Genomic DNA, 25,392 nt, shown 5'->3' on the forward strand with positions numbered 1-25,392 from the left:
CCTATCGAGAATCATCTTTTCTATCCTTTCCTCTGCATATCTGGAACTATTCGGAGGCCTATAGAATACTCCCAACAGGGTGACCTCTCCTTTCCTGTTTCTAACCTCAGCCCATACTACCTCAGTTGATGAGTCCCCAAACATCCTTTCTGCAACTGTAATACTGTCCTTGACCAACAGTGCCACACCTCCCCGTCTTTTACCATCTTCTCTGTTCTTACTGAAACATCTAAATCCCGGAACCTGCAACAACCATTTCTGTCCCTGTTCTATCCATGTCTCCGAAATGGCCACAACATCAAAGACCCAGGTACCAATCCATGCTGCAAGTTCACCCACCTTATTCCGGATGCTCCTGGCGTTGAAGTAGACACACTTCAAACCAACTTCTTGCCTGCCGGTGCCATCTTGCGTCCCTGAAACATTTTTTCAGCCCTCCCTACTCTCAACCTTTTCTATACTCGAAGTTGTCACTTATTATTATTCTGGGTTTCTTCAATCGTTCCCACACTAATTTATATTTTTTTTACTCTATGACAACATCTTTTTTTCACTCCGTAACTACACTTAGAAGTATCTGTATCTAGTACATGTGACAGTAAAGGCAATTCTAAAAGCTATTCTATTCTAAAGATTCTCTTCTGTTTCCCCCAGTGACATAAGTACAATCTTGAAATTGACACCAGTAATTAGACTTAGCCACTACAGTAACAGTCATAGTGATAAAAATTACACCTTTGTATTCCATGATTTTTGGCAAGGATTAACATATGTGTTCACTGTAGCATTATTTTATATTAAAATTACCAGCTGTTTCCTTTAGAGCAAAAATAGTGCATTATCAAAATTTCATTGAATATTTTCTTCATTAATTCTCTGAAAATGCCTTGTGAAGCAAAAGAATATCATAATTACATTTAAAAATTGCATAAGTTATAAATTACATATTGCTACTACATATACCTCTCCAAAATAAAACCGAGTTTTGTCCTCCTGCTGTAACTTAAACGGCACATTTCAAGGAATACAAGATGAAAACTGCAGCTTTCTCCATTTTCCAACTCAATAAGACTTTGCCATGGTACAGTTGGAATCTTCCAGCCAGGTGACAAACTCTGTGATTCATAGTAACTTCTTATAGGTGAGGCAAAAGCTTCATTTTCAGATATTCCTCAAAGAGCACCAGGAAGCAAGTTTTATCAGTATGAGTAGCTGTAACTCATAACTGGACCTTTCATCTAGTTTCGATTAGATTCCCTACAGTGTGGAAACAGGCCCTTCGGCCCAACAAGTCCACACCGCCCCTTGAAGCATCCCACCCAGACCCATCCCCCTATAACCCACACACCACTCAACACTACAGGCAATTTAGCATGGCCAATCCACCTAGCCTGCACATCTTTGGACTGTGGGAGGAAACCGGAGCACCCGGAGGAAACCCACACAGACACAGGGAGAATGTGCAAACTCCACACAGACAGTCGCCTCAGGTTGGAATTGAACCCGGGTCCCTGGTGCTGTGAGGCTGCAGTGCTAATCACTGAGCCACCGTGCCGCCGCTTCTAGTTCTTAGCACTTTAGAGGTTTCACCTCAGCCTGAGGCTTGTCTGGTTATGATAGCATTGCCTCGATGATATAATTTTTGAAACTTATTCTTGCCGTTTTTTAAAAATATCTACTCTCATATCCACACAAGTTATTTTATTTCCACCCCAAATAGAAGCAGATCGGTATTTTGCTTGTTGCTTCCAGTGTCCACCCGTATTTGTCTCTCTGTTCCCTGTGAGTGCACATTCCCATTGCAGAGCGTGGAAGGTTAATAAATATAGCTTAACTATGCTGTTTATTATAATAATGGGATCTCTCGCAGTATTGCTCACAATTGTGAAACACAAGATTTTCTATTTTGAAGTAATTTAATCTTTTAACAGAGTAATTCTTTGCTGCATAATAAATGACATAATAACTTCTTTCAGGTAGGCTTAGGTTTATAGAAGAGGGCTGTAAGTAGAAAATATTCCAGATACCATCCCCCAAAAGAAAGCAGGGAACTTTGAGTTAAGTAGAGCTTTTTTCAAGATAGAGTACAAATCTGATTAAGTTAACAGTATGGATAATAGAGATTTGAGATGCAGCTTTGTTTTGGGGGATAAAAATAAATAACAAAATGGGTCTGTTGCAAAATGGCAAGTAGTGAAACCTAAGAGAAAGTGGTATTAAAAGCAATGTAAGTAAGTATGTATAAAGAGACTGGGATCGTTGAGGCTGGGAACAAGTAAAGAAAGCTTAATTATAAAAGATGGAGAGCCTTTAAAAGACTATGACATCAAAATCTGAAGAAAACTCTAGTACCTGTGATTGCATTTTCCTTATCACCTTGCAATATAAAAGCATTTTCAAGTCTTACCTGATCTTAGTTGGGGCTCATAGTCTGATACGTCCCATCTCCAGCCAACATGTTGCCTTCTGGAACATCTCTGGTTCTGATATGCTGCCTTTGTAAATAAACCTGCACCTCATTTCTGAAAGCTCTATATTGCTAATGGGTTGCAGTAAAAGTATTATAGTACCATACAAGAATTGTAATAAATAGTTCAAAGGCAGAAAGAAACACACAAACAAAATGCAAAGGGAACAAATTTGGAGCGGAGGTATTGTTAAAACAATTCAGAGTGTAGTATCAAACAAAATGATTCAAGGAGGAAGATTTTAATTTAAAAAAAATTGAAGACACTTGGAGGCAAATTTTCAAGTCAGCACAATTCACAAAAATGAATGGTTAACTCTCTGAAAATGTTGGGCATTGATGTACTCCTGAATGTTACTATTTCCATATTAGGGATAATGTTCTTCTAGACCTCCCAAAATACTGCCTTACTAACAAAAGGGGAAGACTAGTCCTAGAAAATCACAGAATATTGGAACAAAGATAATGGGAACTGCAGATGCTGGAGAATCCAAGATAACAAAGTGTGGGGCTGGATGAACACAGCAGGACAAGCAGCATCTTAGGAGCACAAAAGCTGAAGCTTCGGGCCTAGACCCTTCATCAGAGAGATCTCTGATGAAGGTTCTAGGCCCAAAATGTCAGCTTTTGTGTTCCTAAGATGCTGCTTGCCTGCTGTGTTCATCCAGCCCCACACTTTGTTATCTTGAATATTGGAACTAAGTTATTCTCAGTATGTAAATATTCATTTATTGTCCATCCCTAACTGATGTTGAGGAAATGGTGGTGAACAGCGTTTTTTAACACCTGAACAACATTCTAGGCCATTTCAGAAGTCAGGTAAGGGTCAACAACTATGCTGAGAGGCTGGATAAAGTCATATACATGCCAGACCAGGTAAGAGCAACAGGTTTCCTTCTCTAAAAGGCATTAGCAAAACAGATAGGTTTTTATGTAGGGTAGCTTCATCGTTATCATTACTGATACCAGCTTCTTAATTCCAGATTTAATTAATTAACTGAATTTAAAATCTGCAACTGCCATGGTGGGATTTTACATGCTACCTCTAGAATCTTAGTCTGGGCCTCTCAATTACTAGTCCAGTAACTTACCAAGTTAGCTGCCAACCCCAAGAGGTTGGAGAGACAACAGGCAGATCAGTGCTGTCAAATAGTAGCTAGCAACAGCCTAGGGCAGAGCTGAATGAGCATGGTGGACCAAATTATAAACGGTGTGATACATGCAGGAAGTCAAAGCGCAGGGCTGGAAGGTGAAAAGAATATCCAAGGAATAGAATCTGGGCCTGAGAATGTCACAAAGTAGGTGAGCTTGGAGACAGATGTGAGAAGACGCAAAAGGAACACCAGAGATGGGAGATCTGCAATAGAAGTAGGTCAGGAAAATGCTCACAGTAGACCTAATCCCATTAAAATAACGTAACAAAAGCTCTTTCAATTGCCCATTCAATGATAGACAATGGGATGAATCTTGAGCTCTCTGTTCGATCAATGTTGGAGGTGAGAAAGGCAATTAATTAGACAGAGCAGTCATATACACAAACCATCATACCAGCACCAGGATTATGTTCTCGGCAGTAAGGTTCATGGTCAACCTTTCCATCACACAACCAAGTGAGACCCTTAAATGACCAATGAAGAATCTCTTTAATGACTCTTCCTGCTTTTGCTGGGAATAATCCAGCTGCAGGTGGACTTTATTTAAACAAAAAGAGCAGAGGCTGCTTATCAGCTGGGGGGTAAGGGCCTGGCTTCATTGAAAAGAATTCATTGCATGATTGAGTTCTTGGACATCAAGCAGGGAGGTTCCTTACCGAAAGCCATACCCTTCCCCTCTATTTTATCAATTCATTGAATGTGGGCTTCATATTGCTGTGGGTCTGAAGTCACAGGTAGACCAGACCAGGTAAGGGTGGCAGATTTCCATCCCTAAAGGACACAAGTAAACCAGATGGTCTTTTTCGGACAATTGGCAATGGTTTTCATGGTCATCATCATTCATTCCAGATTCTTTATTGAGTTCAAATTCCACAATCTGCCATGGTGGGATACGAACCTGAGCCACAGAACATTAGAAACATAAAAAACAAGTGCAAGAATAGGTATTTGACCATTCAAACCTGTACTATCATTCAATATAATCATGCATGATCGTGCAATTTCAGTTTCCCATTCCCACCTTCTCCCTAAAACCCTTGATCTCTTAAGCTGTAGGTGCCATGTCCAGCTCTCTCTTGAAAATATCTCATGAACTGGTGCCAACAGTTTCCAGTGGGAGAGAATTCCACAGATTCACAACTCCCTGAGTGAAGAAATTCTTTCTCATCTCAGCCCTGAATGGCTTACCCTTTAATTTTAGATTATGATCCCTAGTTCTGGACTTCCCCAACATCGGGACCTTTTCCTGCATCTAGCCTGTACAGTGCTTTTAGGATTTAATATATTTCTATGAGATCCCCCTTCATTCTTCTAAATTCTGCGAGTACAAGCACACTCAATCCAGTCTTTCGTCAGATGTCAGTCCTGCCATCCTGGAAATCAGCCTGGTGCACCTTCGCTGGACTCCCTCAATAGCAAGAATGTCCTTTCTCAGACTAGGAGACCAAAACTGCACACAGTACTCAAAATCTCACCTCACCAAGGCATCCTTACTACGATACTCAAATCCTTTTTCTATGAAGGCAAGCATACCATTAGTTTTCCTTGCTGCCTGCTGCTCCCACATGCCAACCTTCAGCAACTATTCCACCATGACACCCAGGTCTTATTGCACCTCACCTTTTCCAAAACTACGAAGAGGTCTAGGCCCGAAACGTCAGCTTTTGTGCTCCTGAGATGCTGCTTGGCCTGCTGTGTTCATCCAGCTCACACTTTGTTATCTTGGATTCTCCAGCACCTGCAGTTCCCATTATCTCTGACACCATTCAGATAATAATCTGTCTTCCTGTTTTTGCCACCAAAGTGGATAACCTCACATTTATTGACATTAATTGCATTTGCCAAGTATGTGTCCACACAGTCAGTTTGTCTAAGTCACCCTGCAGCCTCTTAGCATCCTCCTCACAGTGCACACTGCCACCCAGCCTAGAATCATTTGTAAATTTAGATATATTACATTCAATTCCATCATTCAAATCATAATTAGCTGGGTCCCTATAATAATAGTCCAGTGATAATACCACTAAACCATCAACTCCCCTTGGTTCAGACCACTGTGCACCCCCTTCTCATGAAACCTCCTTCCCCAGTCATCACTTACTTTGCTCCTGGGGCTCCAGGGTTGCTTTTCCAGCAGCAGGCTTGGCCTCCCCTGCAATGGGTCCAAATGCAGGGACTAGAGTCTGATTGGCCAGTGGTTTACTGTGTTGAGACTGCTATTCAGAGATGCTCTTCTTTAGTTAGTGTTCCCAAAATTCCATAATGACATTCTGCCTCTGGGGATCCTAATTCCAGAGGAAGGCCCTCTGGTGTCCTGGAAACTGCATGATTGGCTTATATTCAGAAATAATGGGAACTGCAGATGCTGGAGAATCCAAGATAACAAAGTGGGAAGCTGGATGAACACAGCAGGCCAAGCAGCATCTCAGGAGCACAAAAGCTGACGTTTTAGGCCTAGACCCTTCATCAGAGAGGGGGATGGGGAGAGGGTTCTGAAATAGATAGGGAGAGAGGGAGAGGCGGACCGAAGATGGATAGAGGAGAAGATAGGTGGGGAAGAGTGTATAGGTGGGGAGGAGATAGGTCAGTCCGGGGAGGACGGACAGGTCAAGGAGGCGGGATGAGGTTAGTAGGTAGGAAATGGAGGCTTATATTCTGGTGGGCTTTCCTTAGAAGAGGCTGAGTGAGTCTTTTACTGCTAACAGAAGATTCTGCCTAGTGACATAAAAACCTTTACCACAAATTTTGGAATGTGTGAACAAGCAGGGGCTTTTAAAGGATGTGGTAACCTTATTTATTCCTCACAGAAACTAAATATTGATGGATTTGTTAAAAAAACGCTACAATTTGTCTTTAAACAACAAGGAGATTACAAGAGAAGTCAATGGTGAGAAAAAGTATTTATCTGGTACAAACATGAATATTGAATTCATACTTTCTACTCTATTAGCAGCTTTTGAAGAAGAGGATTCAGGTATACCCTTATCTTTTGAGACGACTATTCAGTGGTCTTTAACCAGTGATTCAAAACTTAAATGATGCCCTTTTCCCACTCTCACTCAGGATATCTTGTTAAATGGTTTGTAATCTGTGTAACAAATATTGGTTATGGCCATTGTCACTTAGTTCCTGTTGTGCTGCTCCTCTTCTTACACTGTATCTTGGAAACAAACTAGAAATTGTGTATTAGGTTGCTTGAATTCATTTTTGTTGCAAAATGGTGGAACGTACAATTTTCTGCTGTGAACTTTCCCATTAGAAGTGTAAGATGAATTCAATGACAACGCAAAACACAAGAATTACGATTAAATCTAACCTCAAAGAATAACAAAGCATTGATACATATTCTCCAGCAATTGCTACTTTGTCATTTCATGCAGACATTCAGTTTTATTTCTTTTAGTACCCCTGGGGCTATCACGAATGCAATATCAGAAAGCCTAAGCAACATTACAAGTGAAGAAGTTTTCCAACATACAGGAAAGAAATTGAAGGAAAAGTACTTTCAGTTCTTTTTATTGTGTTGAAGCTTCAAAACTGCTTTACATAGTTCCAGGTAAACACAGAATTTAAGTGAGCTGTTCTTTAATGATACAAATCTAAACATTTCAGTGTAAAATACTTCTCTGTGCAATCACCTGACTGCCCCTGTCAGATGTGTATTTACAGATGTGACTTTACAGTTTTATGAATTACCTGTCATGACACAAATGGAATGGAACAAATTAGTAAAAAATGGTAATCACAGAACCTTTATCTGAAATATGAGGCAACAAAATGGGGCTTCCTTCAATCCTTCATACACAATTAATTAAAATGTGTTTCCAATATAGAACTAAAATCCCATAGATCAGTGCAATTCAACACAAATGTTACATATAAAGAACAGCTTCTGTATACAGTGGGGAAATGTCTGAGATCATTGCCTACTATAAGTCTACTAGAAGATTTCCTTCAAATATGAAAACTGGAATTAGATACATTACTGAACCAAGTGTCCCATGCTAGCTTGATGTATATTTTTAAAAATTACATCAAATTTCACTTAGAAAAAGCAGAATGCTCTTTCAAATTTATTGTTTGGCTAAACTTTTATGTGACAAAGTCAGCCACATAAACCCAGCCAGTAACCAAATAAAAACATGAATTCATCTTAATCTTCTACCCTGTGTCCCTCACCATAACATATCTATCATTTCAATTAAGTGTTTATTAAAGTTATCTACATACTGACCACTAACAGAACAGCACAATCTGCTTTCCAAGCTGTGTGTTCTTTCTTTCTGTAATATATAGTTGTCCCAGTAAACTAACACCAAAATGAATATACTATGATTAAAAAATGTAATTAAGTGCGTTTTTCCCCTTAGATGTCTGCAATAAATAACATTTTTATAAATGCTCTCCTATACTGTGATTCAACAACACAGCAGTGAAGTATTTTCTGCATTCCCTACTAAGACTGAAAGGTAAACGCAAAATCCAGGAATATCATAAATTGCAACACTTGTATATTTTTGTCAAATAATTAGCATACTATTGATTTCTAATTATTGCTCCAGCACCATTGTAACATGCAAGCAACCATGAATCAAACCGTCCACAGTGGTATTATTCCATATGTCCACTGTAGAATAATAATAACTGGAGACTTCAGAGATAGTTACAAATATATCCACATTTACACATTTCTTTCCTCCCTCTTCACATTTACCAAAATTGCAGTACCACATATATCAAACACATTCATTCTTCTGTTAACCAATTTGCACTAATACTTTGACAATCTTAAAAAAGACTGATAGTTATTCATACACAATTAATTGCCATCAACATGTTCTGAAAATGAAAAAAAAAATTCTGTGGTCATTGAGCATTTCAAATTTTATTTCCATGATCGTATTCAAAAATATGACTAATGATGTGAAAATCTAATATATCAAAATGACAGCATGGAAGACAAGTCTAACCCCCCCATTGACTGGTAAAGGACCCATCTCTCAGTTTGTATGTGGAGATGACAGGGTCTTTGTTTTAATATTCTTATGCTGTTGCCCCGTCAAATCTCAGGCTATTGAGTGGCTTTATAAATAAAGCCATATCAAAAGAAAAAAAAGATTAAAGATAAACAAGTGCAGTTTTTGTACAATTTTATACACAAGTGCCTTGATGTGTTGGAGGGAGCTGTTTTCTGTTCCTAACTGCTGTGGTCTTCTCCTTGCACTCATTTGGTTTTTGTTGAGAAATATCTATAAGTGCACTGGCTATGGCAAGACCTGCAGAAACAAAAATGAGATATGATTTACTTGGAGCTCCATTAGCCTTTATGACATGCTGGTTGTTTTTCTGCACAACACCACGGTGAAAAGACTACCCACTCCAACTTCAAAAAAGTGTATCTGGCACAGCAATGCTGTTTGATTTCCATTAAATCAGGTCACTACAGAAGATCATTTTTCAAAATGTCATATAAATCATCTTATGAAATTCATTTATTGTGTTCTTCAGTCTGGTACTGTTCCTAGTTATCAAAGCAATACAATTAAGTGAAGAACAATTCATTACTCGAAACCTGAGGTCTAAAGGAATTTCATAGAATATGTCACGATGATTCACAGAAGCACTAGTCAAATAAAATTTAAATGAAGAGTAACTTGAAACCTTCTGTATAAATACAGTGCCTCAAATGTTCATTACAAATGTCCACTTTCTTTCAGGGTTTGAATTTCATATCGATCTGAAAGCACTTCATTTTATAAACTCACTTAGAACGCTGCGAAGTATTTAAGTACACCTATATTTTAAATCCAGAAGTGAATGGTTGGCTGAGATTGGTTATGTGAGGAAATGTCATGTGGGTAAGAAAATATTTCACTCAAATTAGTAGCATGAATAACTTTCTACATGCAATGCTGCTTAACATGTTACTGAAAATTTATTTTTTAAAAGAAAAGCAAATTAGATAATAAAGCAGACATCATGGATGAAAGCAAACAATATTTCCATTCAGAGACAGCAAGAACTGCAGATGATGGAGGAGGAGTCAACACACTATGGAGCTGAAGAAACACGGCAGGTCAAGCAGCATCACAGGAGCTGGAAAATTGATGTTTCGGGTCAGGACCCTTCTTCAGTTGTGGGAAGGGAGAGGGAGCTCTGAAATAAAGACTGAGAGAAGCAGTGGGGCCAGGGAAGGCAGGTGAGATGGTGATAGGTGAGTGCAGATAAATAGTAGAGGGGATTGGTCAGTGGGATGGGTGGGAGAGAAGATGGACAGGTTGTGTCAGGTCGAGGAAATGGGGATAAGAGGGAGGTTGGGACTTGGGATGAGGCCGGGGTGAGGAGATTTTAAAACTGGTGAATTCCATGTTTAAGCCATTGGGCTTTTGGCTCCCAAGGTAGAATTTGAGGTGTTGCTCCTCCAGTTGGTGGGTGGTGTCATTGTGACATTGGATGAAGCCCAGAATGGACATGTCACCCAGGGAGTGGGAGGGGGAGTTAAAATGGTTGACAACCAGAAGGTGTTGTCGTCTGTTGCAGATAGGCCGCAGATGCTCTACGAAACGCGAGCCTACATTTGGTCTCACCGATGTAAAGGTGGCCATATCAGGAGCAGTAGATACAGTAGACCAAGTTGACGGATGTGCAGATAAACCCCTGTCTAATATGAAAGGATACAAAAAAATTCACTAGTTTTAAAATCTACCCAACCCTCTCTCTCATCCAAGCTCCTTGACCTGACACAACCTGTCCATCATCTCTGCCACCTATCCACCCCACCCATCCCACTGACCAATCCTCTCAACATTTTCATTGCAGTTTTTCTCCTCTCACGTAGGGTGAATGCTGGCTTTCATGTATAAACACGAAGTGGTAATATGCTGAACTTATACATCATTCAGCTATGCCGATCAGTCCCACTGGGCCTTGTCAAATTATATGAAGTAGCTCTGATTACCTTAGTTTTTGCCCTAATACTAATATGCAAATCAATGTGTTCAATACAAATACTTTTTAATATTAAATAGGTTCATAAAACTTTCAGCAAAACAATCACAAAATACATGCAAAGCTACCTGCTTTAAATTATAATTAGGCACTCGAAGCATAGAAGCTAAAAGCAGGAACAGGTTATTCAGTCTTCCAGCCTTCTCTGCCATTCATGATCAAGTTTGATCCACTATCTCAACACTACATTCTTGCTTTCTCCCCACACGTCTTGTTGCCTTAATATCTAAAAATGTATCTATCTTTCTCTTGAATATATTCAGTCACATGGTCTCCACAGCCTTCCACAGAATTTAGCAGGTTAACTTCCGTTTGAGTGAAAACACTTTTCCTAACACTCTGTCCAAACCAAATAGGCTTCCCTATTTCCTGAGATTATAAACCCTTGTTTTAGACTCTTGAACAAAAGAAAACATTCGCCCTGCATCAAGTCTGTCCAGACTTTTATATGTTTCAATCAGATCCTCTCTCTTCTCAACACACTGAATATAGTCCCAGTCGAACCAATCTCTCCTCATAGGCCAGTCCTGCCATTTTCAGATCTGCCTGGTTAACTTCCACTGCACTCCCTCAATGACAAGTATATCATTTTTTAGGTAGGGAGATACAACTGAAGTAATACTCCAGGTGGTCTCTAAAAGGCCCTGTATAACTGCAATAAGACATCCCTACCTCTGAATTCAATTCCTCTTGCTATGAAGGCCAATATATCACTTGGCTTCCTTATTGCTTGTGGCACCTGCCTGCCTATTTTCACTGAACGGTGTACAAATAGACTAGATCTTTTTATAAATCCATATTTTCCAATATATGACCACTTAAGTAATACGCTTCATCTCTGTTCTTTTACACTGCAGTTAACAAATTCACATTTAGCCATGTCGTACTCTGTCTTCCCACTAAACTAGTCTGAATCATTTTGAAATGTTGCTTCTGGTTGCCTTCTCTGGTTCATTTATATATATCATGAATAGCTGAGGCCTAAGCACTGAGCTTTGTGATGGTCCACTAGTCCCACTCATTTTTTAATGAGTTTTCAATTCATTCCAGTATATTACCCCCAACCTGGTGTGCTTTAATTTTCCCCACTAGGGTCTTATGTACGACTTTATTGAAAGCCTCCTGATAATCCAAATACATGTCTACTGGTTCTTCCTTATTTATTCTACTAGTTACATCCTGAAAGAACTCCAGTAGCTTTATTAAGCATGATTTGCCTTTCATAAATCCATGATGGCTTTGTCTAATCCTCACTAATGCTTTTGAAAGGTTCTGTTATGTCTTTACAACAGACACTGGCATTTTCTCTACTCTTACAGATGTTTTCTCCCTCCTTTTTTAAATAATAGGGTTACATTTGACACCCTCCAATCTATAGCAGCTGCTCAAGCATCAATAGAATTTTGGAAGATGACCATCCAATTCATCCATTATTTTCAGGGCCACTTCCTTTACTGCTCTAGGATATAGATCAGCAGGAAATAATGATTGGTGATTTGTTAGCCTTTAGCCCTTTTAACATTCGTAGCATTATTATCTTACTAACACTGATTTCCTTGAAGTCCTACCTCTCACCATAGCCTTGGTTCCCTAACATTTTTGAGGGTTATTTGTGTTCTCTTTTGTGGAGACAGAACTAAATTTTTCTGCCATTCTTTGTTCCCCATTATAATTTCCTAGCTTCTGACCAATTGTCTTTATTAACCTTCTTCTCTTCACACATTTATAAAAGACTTTACAGTCAGGGTTTATGCTCAGTCCAGTTTTGCTCTCACACTCTATTTTCCCCTCTTGATTAAACTTCTGGTCCTCATTGCCTGAATTCTAAAATGTTCCCAATGCTTAGTCTTGCTGTTTCTTCTGGCAATTTTACGTCTTGTTGGATCTAATACGATCCCTAGTTTCTTTTGTAAACCATAGTTGAGGCACATTTTCTATTTCATTTTTGTGCCAGGCAGGAATTACTCATTGTTATCATTCATGTATACTTTCTTTAAATATTAGCCATTGCCTGCCCACCATCAACCCTTTCAGTAAGTTACTCTCATGGTTTATTTTATTTTCATTCAGGACCCTAGCTTTGGATTCAACTATTTCACTTTCCATCATAATGGAAAAATTCCATCATATTATTGACACTCTTCCCAAGGGACCCCACAGGACTGTTCATCAATCCTTTTGCAATGCACAATATTCAATTTAGAAAAGTATACTCTCTGGTTGGTTCATTAAAATATTAGTCTAAAAAAATCATATACACATTCCAGAAAATCCCACTCCACAACTTCATTGTTACTGTGGATTGTCCAAGCTATATATACAATTCAGTCACCCAAAAATGCAGCTATACTATTATTGCATGTATCTCTGATTTCTTGTTTAATTTCTTCCCTTAAATCACCACCACCATTTGGGGGCCAACAGACAATCTCCAACTATGTTTTCCATCCTTTAGTGTTCCATCTCTCCACCATACAGATCCTATTTCAAAGTTTCCTGAGCCAATATCCTTCTTCTCTGCTGCACTGATGTCTCTGTTACTAACAATGCTACTTCATCTCCTTTATATTTGTTGTCCTTCCTAAATAAAGAATATCCTTGGATGTTCTCGTCCCATTCTTCGACACTCTGCAGCCATGTCTCCATAATTGCAACTATACTGTAACTGATATATCTACTTGCGCTGCTAATAAATTTACTGCATTGCAAGTGTTCATACATTAGGACACTAAGTCTTTGACAATAAACTTGTCTTTTTAACCTCATTAGTTATCCTATCTTTATTGTGCACTACAGTCCATTTTTTTCCCATCCTTGTTTTTTGAGGCTCCCACTTTTTCCCCTTTCTATGATTTCCAGATTAGGTTCCTATCCTCCTTTCATTCTAGATTAAACCCTCTCTGACAGCACAAGCAACTCTCCACACACCACACTGTACCACCACCCATTCCCCTCTCCCAGAGGACAGTGGCCCCAGTCCAGCCCAGAAACAACCTAAGCTCCTTGTTTCAGCCCCACCTTCCCCAGATTTGGTCCAAATATCCCAGGAATCTGAATCCCTCCTTCCTACAGTGTTTCTCCACCCATGTATTCATCTGGTATATCCTGTTATTTCTACTCTCATGAGCATGTGGAATCGATAGTAATCTTAACTGGTAGTTTACATAACACAATTGGGTTACCCTTCAGCCTTTATTTCTCAAGAGAACTTCAGGATTTTCTCATCATTTGAAGCTAATCTAGTTGTAATATGTAAAAATCTTCAATAAATGCTGGTCAAATTGTGTGAACCACAAATTATAGACTCTCTTTATTCTAACTAGTTTTCACCAGTTACAAATCAAAGCAGGAATCAAATCTTTCTAACATGTGACATCTGTATTTGGCTATTTTTTCAACTCAAGTTTCAAATTAGGCTTCCAGTAAACTATGTCTCAAATAACTCTGATAAATCAAACTTTAGATAACTACTGTACTCAACGTATTTCTGTGAATGCAATATTTACTGTAGGTACTTAGAACTGTATTTTTCTCATGGTGGGCTTTAACACTTGTGAGATGGAAAAAAAATGTAATCACTTCAGGCATCAGTTGATTTTTTTTATTTGTTACCATAGAAAAGTACAACTGTTACAAGTCAAGGTCAAAGGTATAAGTCTGGTGAGCCAAGCTTGAAACTTTTATTTTTAAAATGTCTTCTCCTCACATGAATGGCATTTAAAAATGAGAGGGAAAGAGCTCAAGGCTCCAGATTTGTCCCATAGAAATAGGTCAAAATAATGCACTCCTTTCAGACCGGCTTACAACGGTGCCAAGGGTTTTTGTTTCTGCAACATATTATGTGCAGCTACTGAATCAATCGAAAGATGATATTGTTGTCCACAGAGTTATAAATTCCAAAACCCATTGTGTTGCAGTCATAAATCGAGATAAGGCACAATACAGTAATGGTAGTTGTAAGAAAGGCATGCATTTATGTGATCTTGCCTGACCTCATGAGTATTTTTTACATTTTCTGTTATACTTCAGTTCTCCAGTATCTGCAGTATTTTATCTTTTGTATCTATATGGTGGCTTTTGCATCCTCAGCATTTCAGAAAGCATTTCCTAGCCAATATAAAGTCTTTTGACAGCTAGTCACTGTCACTATATCGACAAACATGACGTCAATTTACACATGTTAAAATCGTGCAAACAATAAATGCTATAAGTGCACATTTAACACTTTTTTTTTGCTTATGCTAGTTTAAATTTATTTGATTGAAGTGACATAATTGTATATAATGATATTGAGGTCAGATTTCAGAAGTGATGTAAATGGTGAACAGTGGCCATGTCCACTGTGTCTGTACTAATGGCCAAGAACTTGAATCACATAGAACAGGATTATTGATACCAGGGTTTGTGGAGGCAGACTCACTCCAACCTTACTTGATGCTGTGCGGGGTTACTGTTACTTGTGAAATCCCAACTGTAATCTGACATTTTTCCAAAACGCAAACATCTGATAAGCAAGTACACAGATTCAAATAAAAGGAACAATTAAAGAAAATGAAGGCTGCGATTAGTTCAACTAAAAGGATAATTGAAACAGAATTGCAGTCAATTGTGTAAATAATGAGTAAAGCACTTCTAGTAATGCAAAGATCAGCATACTGGAAGCTTGCCTTCATTAGACGGGGAGTAAGGAGGTCTTGTTACAGTTTAACATCGGTTAGGCCACAGATGGAAAACTGTGCAGCTCTGGTCACATCCATCCTCTCCCAACTATCAGATGGAAATGATTGTGCTGGAGATGATGCAGAGGCGCTTCACCAAGGTGTTGCCAGGGATGGAAAGTCTCAGTCAGGATGAGAGACTGGATAGGCTCGGCTTGTTTTCTCTGGAGCAGAGGAGGCTGCGGTGGCGATGTAATTGAGGTATACCAAATCATGAGAGGCATAGAAAAGGTAGATCATTACAATCCTTACTCTGTGGTAGATTCATCCAAGGCCAGGGGCATAAATTTAATGTGAAGAGTAAGTGGTTTAGAAGGGAACTGAGGAAATATTTCTCCCTTCTCTCCCCCAGAATTTGGTGGGAATGTAGAACATGCTGAAAGAGATAGTATTGGAGGCAGGTAGGAAGCAGGTACTGTCACAACATTTAAGAAGCATCTAGACAAGCACCTAAAATGCCAGGGCACAGGAGCGTATGGACCAAGTGCAGGTAAATGGGATTAGTATACTTTGTTGTTCGTTGGTCAGCAGAGACGCGGTGGGACAAAAGGTCTGTTTCTATGCTGCATGACTCTATTGCTCTACAACATTGCGTAACTTTCAAGTCAGATCTAGGTTATGGGAGGATGCTCAAACAGAGGGTGCAAATAACTCATTAGAATTGAATGATGATGTTAATAATAAAAAAAAGCACCATCAACATTTTTTTTGATGCAGTGTAATTAAAGGATGGAAACCAGCCCACACAATCTGCTGTTTTCTTCCCTTTAGGACATTTTTCCCATTCAATTTAATGTCCTCCAAAACTCACACCTACCCTAGTCCTAGGTATCCATCCCTAATTTCCCTTCTAATGCCCCTTCTGCTCCATCTGAATTTTCAGCTTGTCAATGTGCTCTCTAGGTCTAATTCCCACTAATTGCTCTCCTTCCAACTTACTTTCATGGCTCTCGTGTTAGCTTATATCGTAATGCTCTGTTCCTCTCCCCTTTAAATCTCCCTCATCACCCCATCTCAAGCAAGCAAAATCTGATTGTTTTGTTGTTACAAGCTACTATCTGATCTCCCATCCCTACTTCTCCTCAAAGCCCTCAGTGTAGTTGCAGTGCCCATCTTTCCCAGAACGCCATGTTTGAAATTTTCCCATCAGGTTCTCAAATAGATCTTACTGAAGTTACAAATACATCTGATTCATTGTGTCCAACATAAACCAAACTATCCCTCTAGTTCTCAACTGAAGTAATTTTTTGACATGGTTCTACCCTCACTACTTTTCTTTAGAGGGTCAGCAGATTGTACCTGGCCAGATTAAACACCACTCCACCATGGTCCGGCTTTATGGTATTCTACTCTCCACCATTCTCCACGTTATAATTGACAGAGAATCCCCCACGCGGCTTCTTTTCCTGCTGCAATAATGTTATCTCTGACGTTCCCCAAGGGCCAATGCAGTAGTTTTTCTTGATTCATAATATACATCTGAATCTCTTTAATACCACTGGAAAAGACAATGTCAGTTTCCACATGAATGCTGATGGTAACTGATTCCATCTCACCACCATTCCCCTCTTGCTGTCTTAATTGTCTCCAAATTATTATACTGCTTGTTCAAAGTCTAGTCTCCAATCAGCAGTAATTTTCTCCAGCTCTATATTGGGAAGACTGAAACCATTTTCGTCAGTTTTTGCCACAACCTCAGCTCCTTATGACTGTATCTGTCTTCCTGGCAAAGATCTCTGAGGGTGAACCTGATTGTTCACAATCTTGGCATCATATGTGACCCTGGGATGGGCTTCCAGCCATGTATCTGTCATCATTAAGTTCACGGATTTCTATCTTTGTAACATTTTCTGACTCTCCCTCAGCCTCAGACCATCAGCTGTCAAAACCCAATCCATCTTTCGTCAGCTCTCATCATGGCAAGTCAAACAACCCTGGTGAACTCCTACATTCAAACTTCAGTAAATGTGCTGCTGTAAAACATTCTGCTGCCTGTGTCCTGGAACATCCCATTGCAGAATCACTGAATCCTGACAGTGTTGGAACAGACGATTTGGCCCATCAAGTCCACAGTGATTCTAAAAACAACATCCCACCCAGACCAACGTCACCCTCTCATCCTATCCCTGTAACTTTGATTTTCCCATGGCTGACCCAGCTAGCCTGCATATCCATGGACACTCTTTGAGCAATTTAGCATGGCCAATCCACCTAACACGCACATCTTTGGACAGCAGAAAGAAACTGGAGCACCCATGTAGACATAAGGAGAATATGCAAACTCCACACAGACATTCACCTGAGGGTGGAACTGAACCCAGTTCTCTGGTGCTCTCAGGCAGCAAAGCTAACCACTGAGCCACCATATTCACTCATCACACTATACTCACTGACCTACACTTGTTTCTGTTTAAACAATTTCTCAATTCCAAGGTTCTCATCATTTTTTAAAAAATCATTGTATCACTCCACTACTTCCTCTTTCCACAGTATCTGACTGCCTCTAAATTCTAAGTACCCATGGGTTTAATTAAGTCTTGGTGGCTGTACCATTACTTGTCAAAGCATACCTGTATGTCAAAGTACCTCCCTAAAGCTCTCTGGTTATCCATCTTTCTTCAATTCTTTACATCACTCCTTAAAACTTGCTCTTTAACTTGCTGTTAAGTGACCTGGGATGTTAAGCTAGAGACGCTGTATAAATGCAGGTTGTTCTCTTATCCTCCCTTTATGGGCACAATATCAGGAAATAACTGACTGAGCAATAACCATTTATTATTGCTACACTGCAACAGTAAAGTAATGGAAGGTGTAACCAACAGTGCTAGAGGGAGCATTGCTTCAGGCCTCAAGGCCTTAGTTCAAAAAGAGGTGAGGTGAGAATGCCAGCCCTTGACATTAAGGCCACATTTGAAGAAATATTCTATCAAGGAGCTTTAATAAATCTACATCATTCAAATCTAAATTTCGAGTCCTGCATAATACCCAGACTCAGAAATGACTAGTCGCGGTTATCATTGGCACTACACTAGTGACAGGCAATGATCCTCTTCAACAAGATAGAATTTAACTTTCAGTCCTGATGTTCAATTGCGCCACCATCATGAATCCTCCATTATCAACACCCTGGGGGAGTTACCATTGCCCAACAACTGAAATGTATTAGCCATACAAATACGATAGCAACAAGAACAGGTCAGAAGCCAGGAATACTGCGCAAGTACTTCACCTCCTGACTCTCCCCAGCCTGTGTATCGTCAAAAAGGCACAAGTCAGGGAGTGTGATGGAATACTCCCCATTTGGCTGGATGAGAGCAGCTCCAATAACATTCAAAGAACTTGTCACCAGTATAGGGCAGAGCAGCTGCTCGACTGGTCCCATATCCACAAGTTGATGCCCTTCACCAGCAAAATTCAGTGGCAGCAGAGTGTGCCATCTCTAACATGCGCAGTAGCAATTCACCAAGGTTTCTTAGACTGCACCTTCGAAACCCATGACTACTATCATTGAAAAGGTACCCTGCAAAACATTTACCTTCCTAACAATTGTTATTGGATCACCATCCTGAAATTCATTCTCTAACAAAATTGTTGTTGACCCACACCAAATGGACTGTCAAGGCTCAAGTATATCGGATGGATCAGTTTTTGTCCAATGTGTGCAGGAGGGTTTCCGACTCAGTATGTCGAAGGGCCGACAAGAGGGGAGGCCACACTGGATCTGGTACTTGGTAATGAACCAGGCCAGGTGTTTGATTTACTTGTAGGTGAGCACTTAGGAGAGAGTGACCATAATTCGGTTACGTTTACTTCAGCAATGGAAAGGGATAGGAACATGCCACAGGGAAAGAGTTTTAGATGGGGGAAGGGCAATTATAATGTGATTAGGCAAGACTTAGGAGGCATAGAATGGGTCAGCAAAATGCAGGGAATGGGGACAATCGAAATGTGGAGCTAGTTTAAGGAACAGATATTGCGTGTCCTTGATAGGTATGTCCCTGTCAGGCAGGGAGGAAGCGATAAGGTAAGGGAACCGTGGTTTACTAAAGAAATTGTATCTCTTGTTAAGCGGAAGAGGGAGGCTTATGTGACAATGAGACGAGATGGTTCAGATGAGGCAATGGAGAGTTACAGATTAGTTAGGAAGGATTTAAAGAGAGAGTTAAAAAGAGCAAGGAGGGGACATGAGCAGACATTAGCAGGTAGAATAAAGAAGAACCCTAAAGCTTTCTATAGGTATGTGACGAATAAGAGGATGATTAGGGTAGGAATAGGGCCAGTCAAAGACAGAAGTAGGAAATTGTGTGTGGACCCTGTGGAGATTGGAGAGGTGATAAATTATTATCTCTCATCTGTTTTCACTGAGGAACAGCAGAATATTGTAGAGGAGATGATTGAGTTACGTGCTACTAGAATTAAAAGGATTGAGGTTAGTAAGGAGGTGGTGTTATCAATTCTAGAAGGTGAGAAGGTAGATAAACCCCCTGGGCCAGATGGGATTTTTCCCAGGATTGTCTAGGAAGCTAGGGAGGAGGTGGCGGAGCCTTTGGCCTTGATCTTTGAGTCCTCATTATCTACAGGTTTAGTACGAGAGGACTGGAGGATTGCAAGAAGGGCAGTAGGGATGACCCAGGTAATTATAGACCTGTGAGCCTTATGTCTATTGGAAGAAAAGTTTTGGAAAGGATTATAAGAGATAGGATTTATAAACATCTCGCAAGCAACAATTTGATTGGAGATAGTCAGCATGGATTCATCAAGGGCAGGTTGTGTCTCATTGAGTTTTTTGAGAACGTGACCAAGCATGTGGATGAGGGAAGGCCAGTTGATGTGGTGTACATGGACTTTAGTAAAGCCTTTGATAAGGTTCCACATGGTAGGCTATTGGGGGAAATACAGAGGCACGGGATTGAGGGAGATTTAGCAGTTTGGATTTGAAACTGGCTTTCTGTAAGAAGGCAATGAGTGGTGGTTGATGGAAAATATTCAGCCTGGAGTCAGGTCACTAGTGGTGTGCCTCAAGGTTCTGTTTTGGGACACTGCTGTTTGTCATTTTTATAAATGACTTGGATGCAGGCATAGGTGGATGGGTTAGTAAGTTTGCAGATGACACCAAAGTCAGTGGAGTGGACAGTGTGGAAGAATGTTGCAGGGTTGCAGGGAGACTTGGATAAACTGCAGAATTGGGCCGAAAGGTGTCAATTGGAGTTTACTACGGATAAATGTGAGGTGATTCACTTTGGGAGGAATAATAGGAAGGCAGAATACCGAGTCAATGGAAAGATTCTTGGTAGTGTGGATGTGCAGAGGGATCTTGGTGTCCATGTACAGATTGCTGAAAGTTGCCACCAAGGTTGATAGTGTTGTTAAAAAGGCTTACAGTGTGTTAGGTTTCATTGGTAGAGGGATTGAGTTCCGGAGCCGTGATGTCATGCTGCAACTGTACAAAATGCTAGTGCGGCCTCATTTGGAATATTGCGTGCAGTTCTGGTCGCCCCATTACAGGAAGGATGTGGAAGCATTGGAAAAGGTTCAGAGGAGATTTACCAGGATGTTGCCTGGTCTGGAGCGCAGGCCCTATGAAGAAAGGCTGAGGGACTTGGATCTGTTCTCATTGGAGAGAAGGAGGCTAAGAGAGGATTTAATAGAGACATACAAGATGATCAGAGGATTAGATAGGGTGGACACTCACTGTCCACACTATCTAATCCTCTGCTCATCTTGTACGTCTCTATTAAATTTTTCCGAGGATGATGACTTAAGCTTGTATAAGGGGCATAGCTACAAATTGAGGGGTGATAGATTTAAGGCAGATATCAGAGGCAGGTTCCTTACTCAGAGAGTGGTCAGGGCGTGGAACGCCCTGCCTGCCAATGTAGTTAACTCAGCCACATTAGGGGCATTTAAACAGTCCTTGGATAAGCATATGGATAATGATGGGATAGTGTGGGGGGGGGGGGCTTAGATTAAGTTCACAAGTCGGTGGAACATTGAGGGCCGAAGGGCCTCTTCTGCGCTGTATTGTTCTATGTTCTCTGTTCTAAAGCAGTTCCCTACCATCTCCTCATGGGCAAATAGAGATTGACAATAAATTCTGGCCACATCCCATGAATGAATTAAAAAAAAACTCTTATTTACTGTAGAAATTTTGGTCACAGGTCAATATTGTCCTGAATGTGCTAAAATATCTTACAGTTAAATGCTCTTAATAAGGTTTGCATTTGTCAGGTGGCATGCTGATCTGTACTTCATTGTTAAGTACAATCAATAGTAACTGTAAAACTCTGAAAAGGAAATGACTTAGTACCTAGGGAATCTGAAAATCTGTAGTTTTAACATACACAGAGTAGAGTACACTGTGATGACGTTTCTGACAAATAATGCACCTAAATAAGCTAAGCAGTGCGAGTGGACTTCCGTACATATGCAAGCATAAGACATATGCAAGATGTCAAATTTTATAACTTGTACCAATTTCAGCAGCCAGTCTTTACAAAAGACAAAGTGAGGTCAATCCCAGAGTACCTCACTGCAGTACAGCACAATTTTCTTTATTTCTGAAAGATCTAATAACTTTAAAAATTAATAATTCACTTTTGACAGTGTTGTCTATATGTTTTATGACAACAGTACATCTTTGTAAGAAATTCATTTCTATTTTAGCTTCAAAATTTCCAACAAAAACAGAGGTTGTTGGAATAGCTCAGCAGGTCTGGCAGCATAAGAAAAAATCAGAGTTAATGTTTGAAGTCCAGTGACTCTTCCTCATAACAACAGACCCAAAATGTTAATTCTGATTTTTTTTTCTTCACAGATGCTACCAGACCTGCTGAGCTTTTCCAGCATTCTCTGTTTTTGTTCCTGATTTACAGCATCCATAGTAATTTTGTTTTTCAAAATTTCCAAGTTAATTTTACTCACTTTTCTGCAAGCAAAATTCAAAATTAAGCTCACAAGGTTTTCAGTACAATCAAACCTAAACCAAAAGTGGTTCTGATGACAGGTCACAGCCTGAAACACTGGTCTGCACTTCTGCTCCTGAAGCATGTAGTTGGTGTCAAGAAATGTCCCAGCGTGCCATATCTGCTCTGGCCAATCAGATTGTCAGATAAAATGTTTGGTCTGTGTGGAGTGAGAGTGGGAGGTGCAGGCACAGTAGCGGAACTGGGAGGAAGTCAAGACTTCCACATGCCGATGTGGGCTGTTTAAAAGGCTCCCATTGGTTCTTAGAATTGTTTCCATGAGTTGTATATCTGCTAGTCCTTAACCATCACATTCCATCATCCTTTTAGCCACTCCTGATCTTAAGTAGGTCCACACCCCCAGCGGAGCCCCTGGCTCATTATAGATCCCATGTCCCCTTAATGATAACCAACATCTCCCAACTTCATGAGCCCTTATTGGCTCCATGCAAGTTAATGCCAACTCATGACCTCCACCCACCACCATGGAGAGGTACCTGAAGAGTCATTCAGAAATGACAAGTAAAGAAAAGATTTAATTATATAATTTAGAATTTACTCTCATTAAAAAGAACACTGACATTCATGAAAGCCTAATCAAAGCTTATCTCCACATCAAAGAAAAATAATCATTTATTAACCTTTTTGGGCTTCAGAGTATGAACTTAAGACCCTCCTACTAAAATAATTATAGATTGCGGAAAGCAACCAAGTACTGATAATGAAATAATACCATCTTTGTGGAAATGACAACAAACAACTATTCTAATTATCAGAACAGATCAACTCTAGCTGACAAGGGCAGCTATTTAAATTAGGAAAAGTGGCATTCATCAGGTTAAAACGGAACAGATGACATATCATGCCTACTTTTGAAACTGCATGTGGTTAGTGAATTTAAAAAGCAGGAATAGCGTGTGTGTTCATTTTAACTCCATGTGAAGTATCAAGAGATTATACAGCACAAGACTTTCATGGACTTATTTTTTAAAAAGATCATTGTTTATTTTTAAAACACTAAGAAATTAAAAAATGGGCACTGTTTATTTATACATTTAATTGAAGTTTCAGGACTTCTCAATTATCTTCTTTGGGAGAACAGGTTAAGGAATTTAAACAATTAGGGTAGAAGAGGTTTATAAGAATCCTCTTAAAGGGTTGAGGTTATTTTCTCATCAGCTCTTCAGTTGTCTGGATTGTCAGTTATCTTTTGTGCAGGCCTGTCAAAGCATATATTCAGTGGGTTTGATATCAAGAGGTCCTGCCTCTTCATTGTCTCTCTTATCTGCAGACAGCTTTTTTTTAATTTAAAGATTCAAAAAGGCAAACATGGCTGTCCCACCAGCTAACTCCTCACAACTCTGGTTTCTTCACCAAAAATGATGGTGTTCTTAAATTGATGAGCCACATACAAACATATACATTAGAAGCAGGAGTAGGTTCCTTGAGTTTGCTTTATTGCTCAATATGATCTGATAAATCCTCAATTCCCCCTACCAACAGCATCCTTTCCCTTGGCTTTCAAGGAACTATTCAACATACCAGCAAGTGTTCTTCTAATGGGAAAAGATCTCTTCTCATCTCTGTCTTAAACAGGTAACCCTTTCGTTTTAAACAGTGACTCCTAGTTCTAGATTATTCCACAAAGGGAAACTGGATCTTGTTCATTTCGATCATCAGTGCTCACTGTCTAAACTCCAGCTGATACAAGCCTACCGTCATAAAGCAAGCCACCCATTCCAGGCATTAACTCAGTAAACTTTCACAACCTGCTTTCAATTCATTTACATTCTTCCTTAAATAAGGCGTCTAACCCATTATCAGTATTCTAGATTTGGGCTCACCAATGCCCTACATAACTGAAACGTAACCTCCCTACTTTTATTTACAATTCCCCTCAGAATAAACAATAACATTCTACTGGCTATCCTAATGACTTGTTGCACCTGCATAATAATCTTTTGTCTCTGCATCTCAGAGCTCCATAATCTCTCCTCATTTAAATAATAATCTTTTTATTCCTCCTGCCAAAATGGACAATTTCACATTTTCACACAATGTGCTCCATTTGCCACATCATTGCCCACTCATGAAACCTATTTATGTACCTTAAAGCCTGTTTATTGTTTAATATGTTAAAATTCAATCCACAATAGATTAGTCATTTCATCAAGTCTGGTAATTCTGATTGAACCATAGAGATGGACATCATTATTTGTTGAATGACATGTGAAAGGACTGTATTTGAACAATTCAATTCTCTTTCTAACCAAGGTCATGAGCTAGAAACAGTTAAGATTGCAAGCAGAAAATGTTTTTTTCGGGAATTCAGGGAAGGAATCCATCAAGAAGCAGTCAATCTAACGTATGTGCTACTGTGCATCTGTTAACCAATAGCTTTCTGAAAATGCATATAAATAGATCTGACAGCTTTCCACTGAAGGTTTTTAACTAATAAATCTTTGTCTTGGTGATGTTAAGGGTAATCTGTTTTTATTTCATCCTTCAGCCTGAGAGAGATCGTCCCGAGAGATGGGAACATTGAATCTTTCCAAGTAATGTGAAAACTATACACTACAGGACAATGAAAAGCAAAAAGAACATTACATTGCAATAAATTGTGTTCAATTCTTCCAAGAGTATGCAATGAAAAATGTGGCTACAAACGAAGCTTTAACTGCTGGAACATTATTTTGGAACAAATTTGTTGAACAGTAATTTATTTCATTGAGATCTTTTTTTCATTACTATCAATTTTTAGATTTGCTTTCTTGAAGGAGAATTAGAGGAAAGTTAAGCCCTGACTACAAAAAAAGTCTCTTTCTACCTGGCTTTCTTTTTACCCAAAATATGTGCTGAGTTCAAAATAACTAGCTGCAGCAATGAGCCTGTGAAGAATTTACTTTAATACAACATGACACCTTAGATATATGTTTGAATTATCAATCTATTTAGTTCAATTGCTTCACAATGGGGGTTTTCCAAACACAAGTAACACTAATGCATGTGACAGATCATCTGGCTTTGATGCATAATACAACAGATTACGTAACCTTGAGTTGGTGTATCAATGCAGTGCTGAG

General features: G+C 39.5%; 1 protein-coding gene across 2 annotated transcripts in view; it reads right to left on the minus strand.

The window, feature by feature from the left end:
* Positions 1 to 7,149: 7,149 nt before the first annotated feature.
* Positions 7,150 to 25,392, minus strand: part of atrnl1b (attractin-like 1b) — a 959,007-nt gene continuing 940,764 nt past the window's right edge. For both annotated transcript variants that reach the window (XM_059653033.1, XM_059653032.1), the window contains one exon: positions 7,150 to 8,897. In XM_059653033.1, coding sequence (XP_059509016.1) covers positions 8,773 to 8,897 — 125 coding nt within the window. In that variant the 3' untranslated portion in view covers positions 7,150 to 8,772. The remainder of the gene's footprint in view (positions 8,898 to 25,392) is intronic.

The sequence above is a fragment of the Stegostoma tigrinum genome, chromosome 20, assembly GCF_030684315.1.
Source record: "Stegostoma tigrinum isolate sSteTig4 chromosome 20, sSteTig4.hap1, whole genome shotgun sequence".
Taxonomy (NCBI): domain Eukaryota; kingdom Metazoa; phylum Chordata; class Chondrichthyes; order Orectolobiformes; family Stegostomatidae; genus Stegostoma; species Stegostoma tigrinum.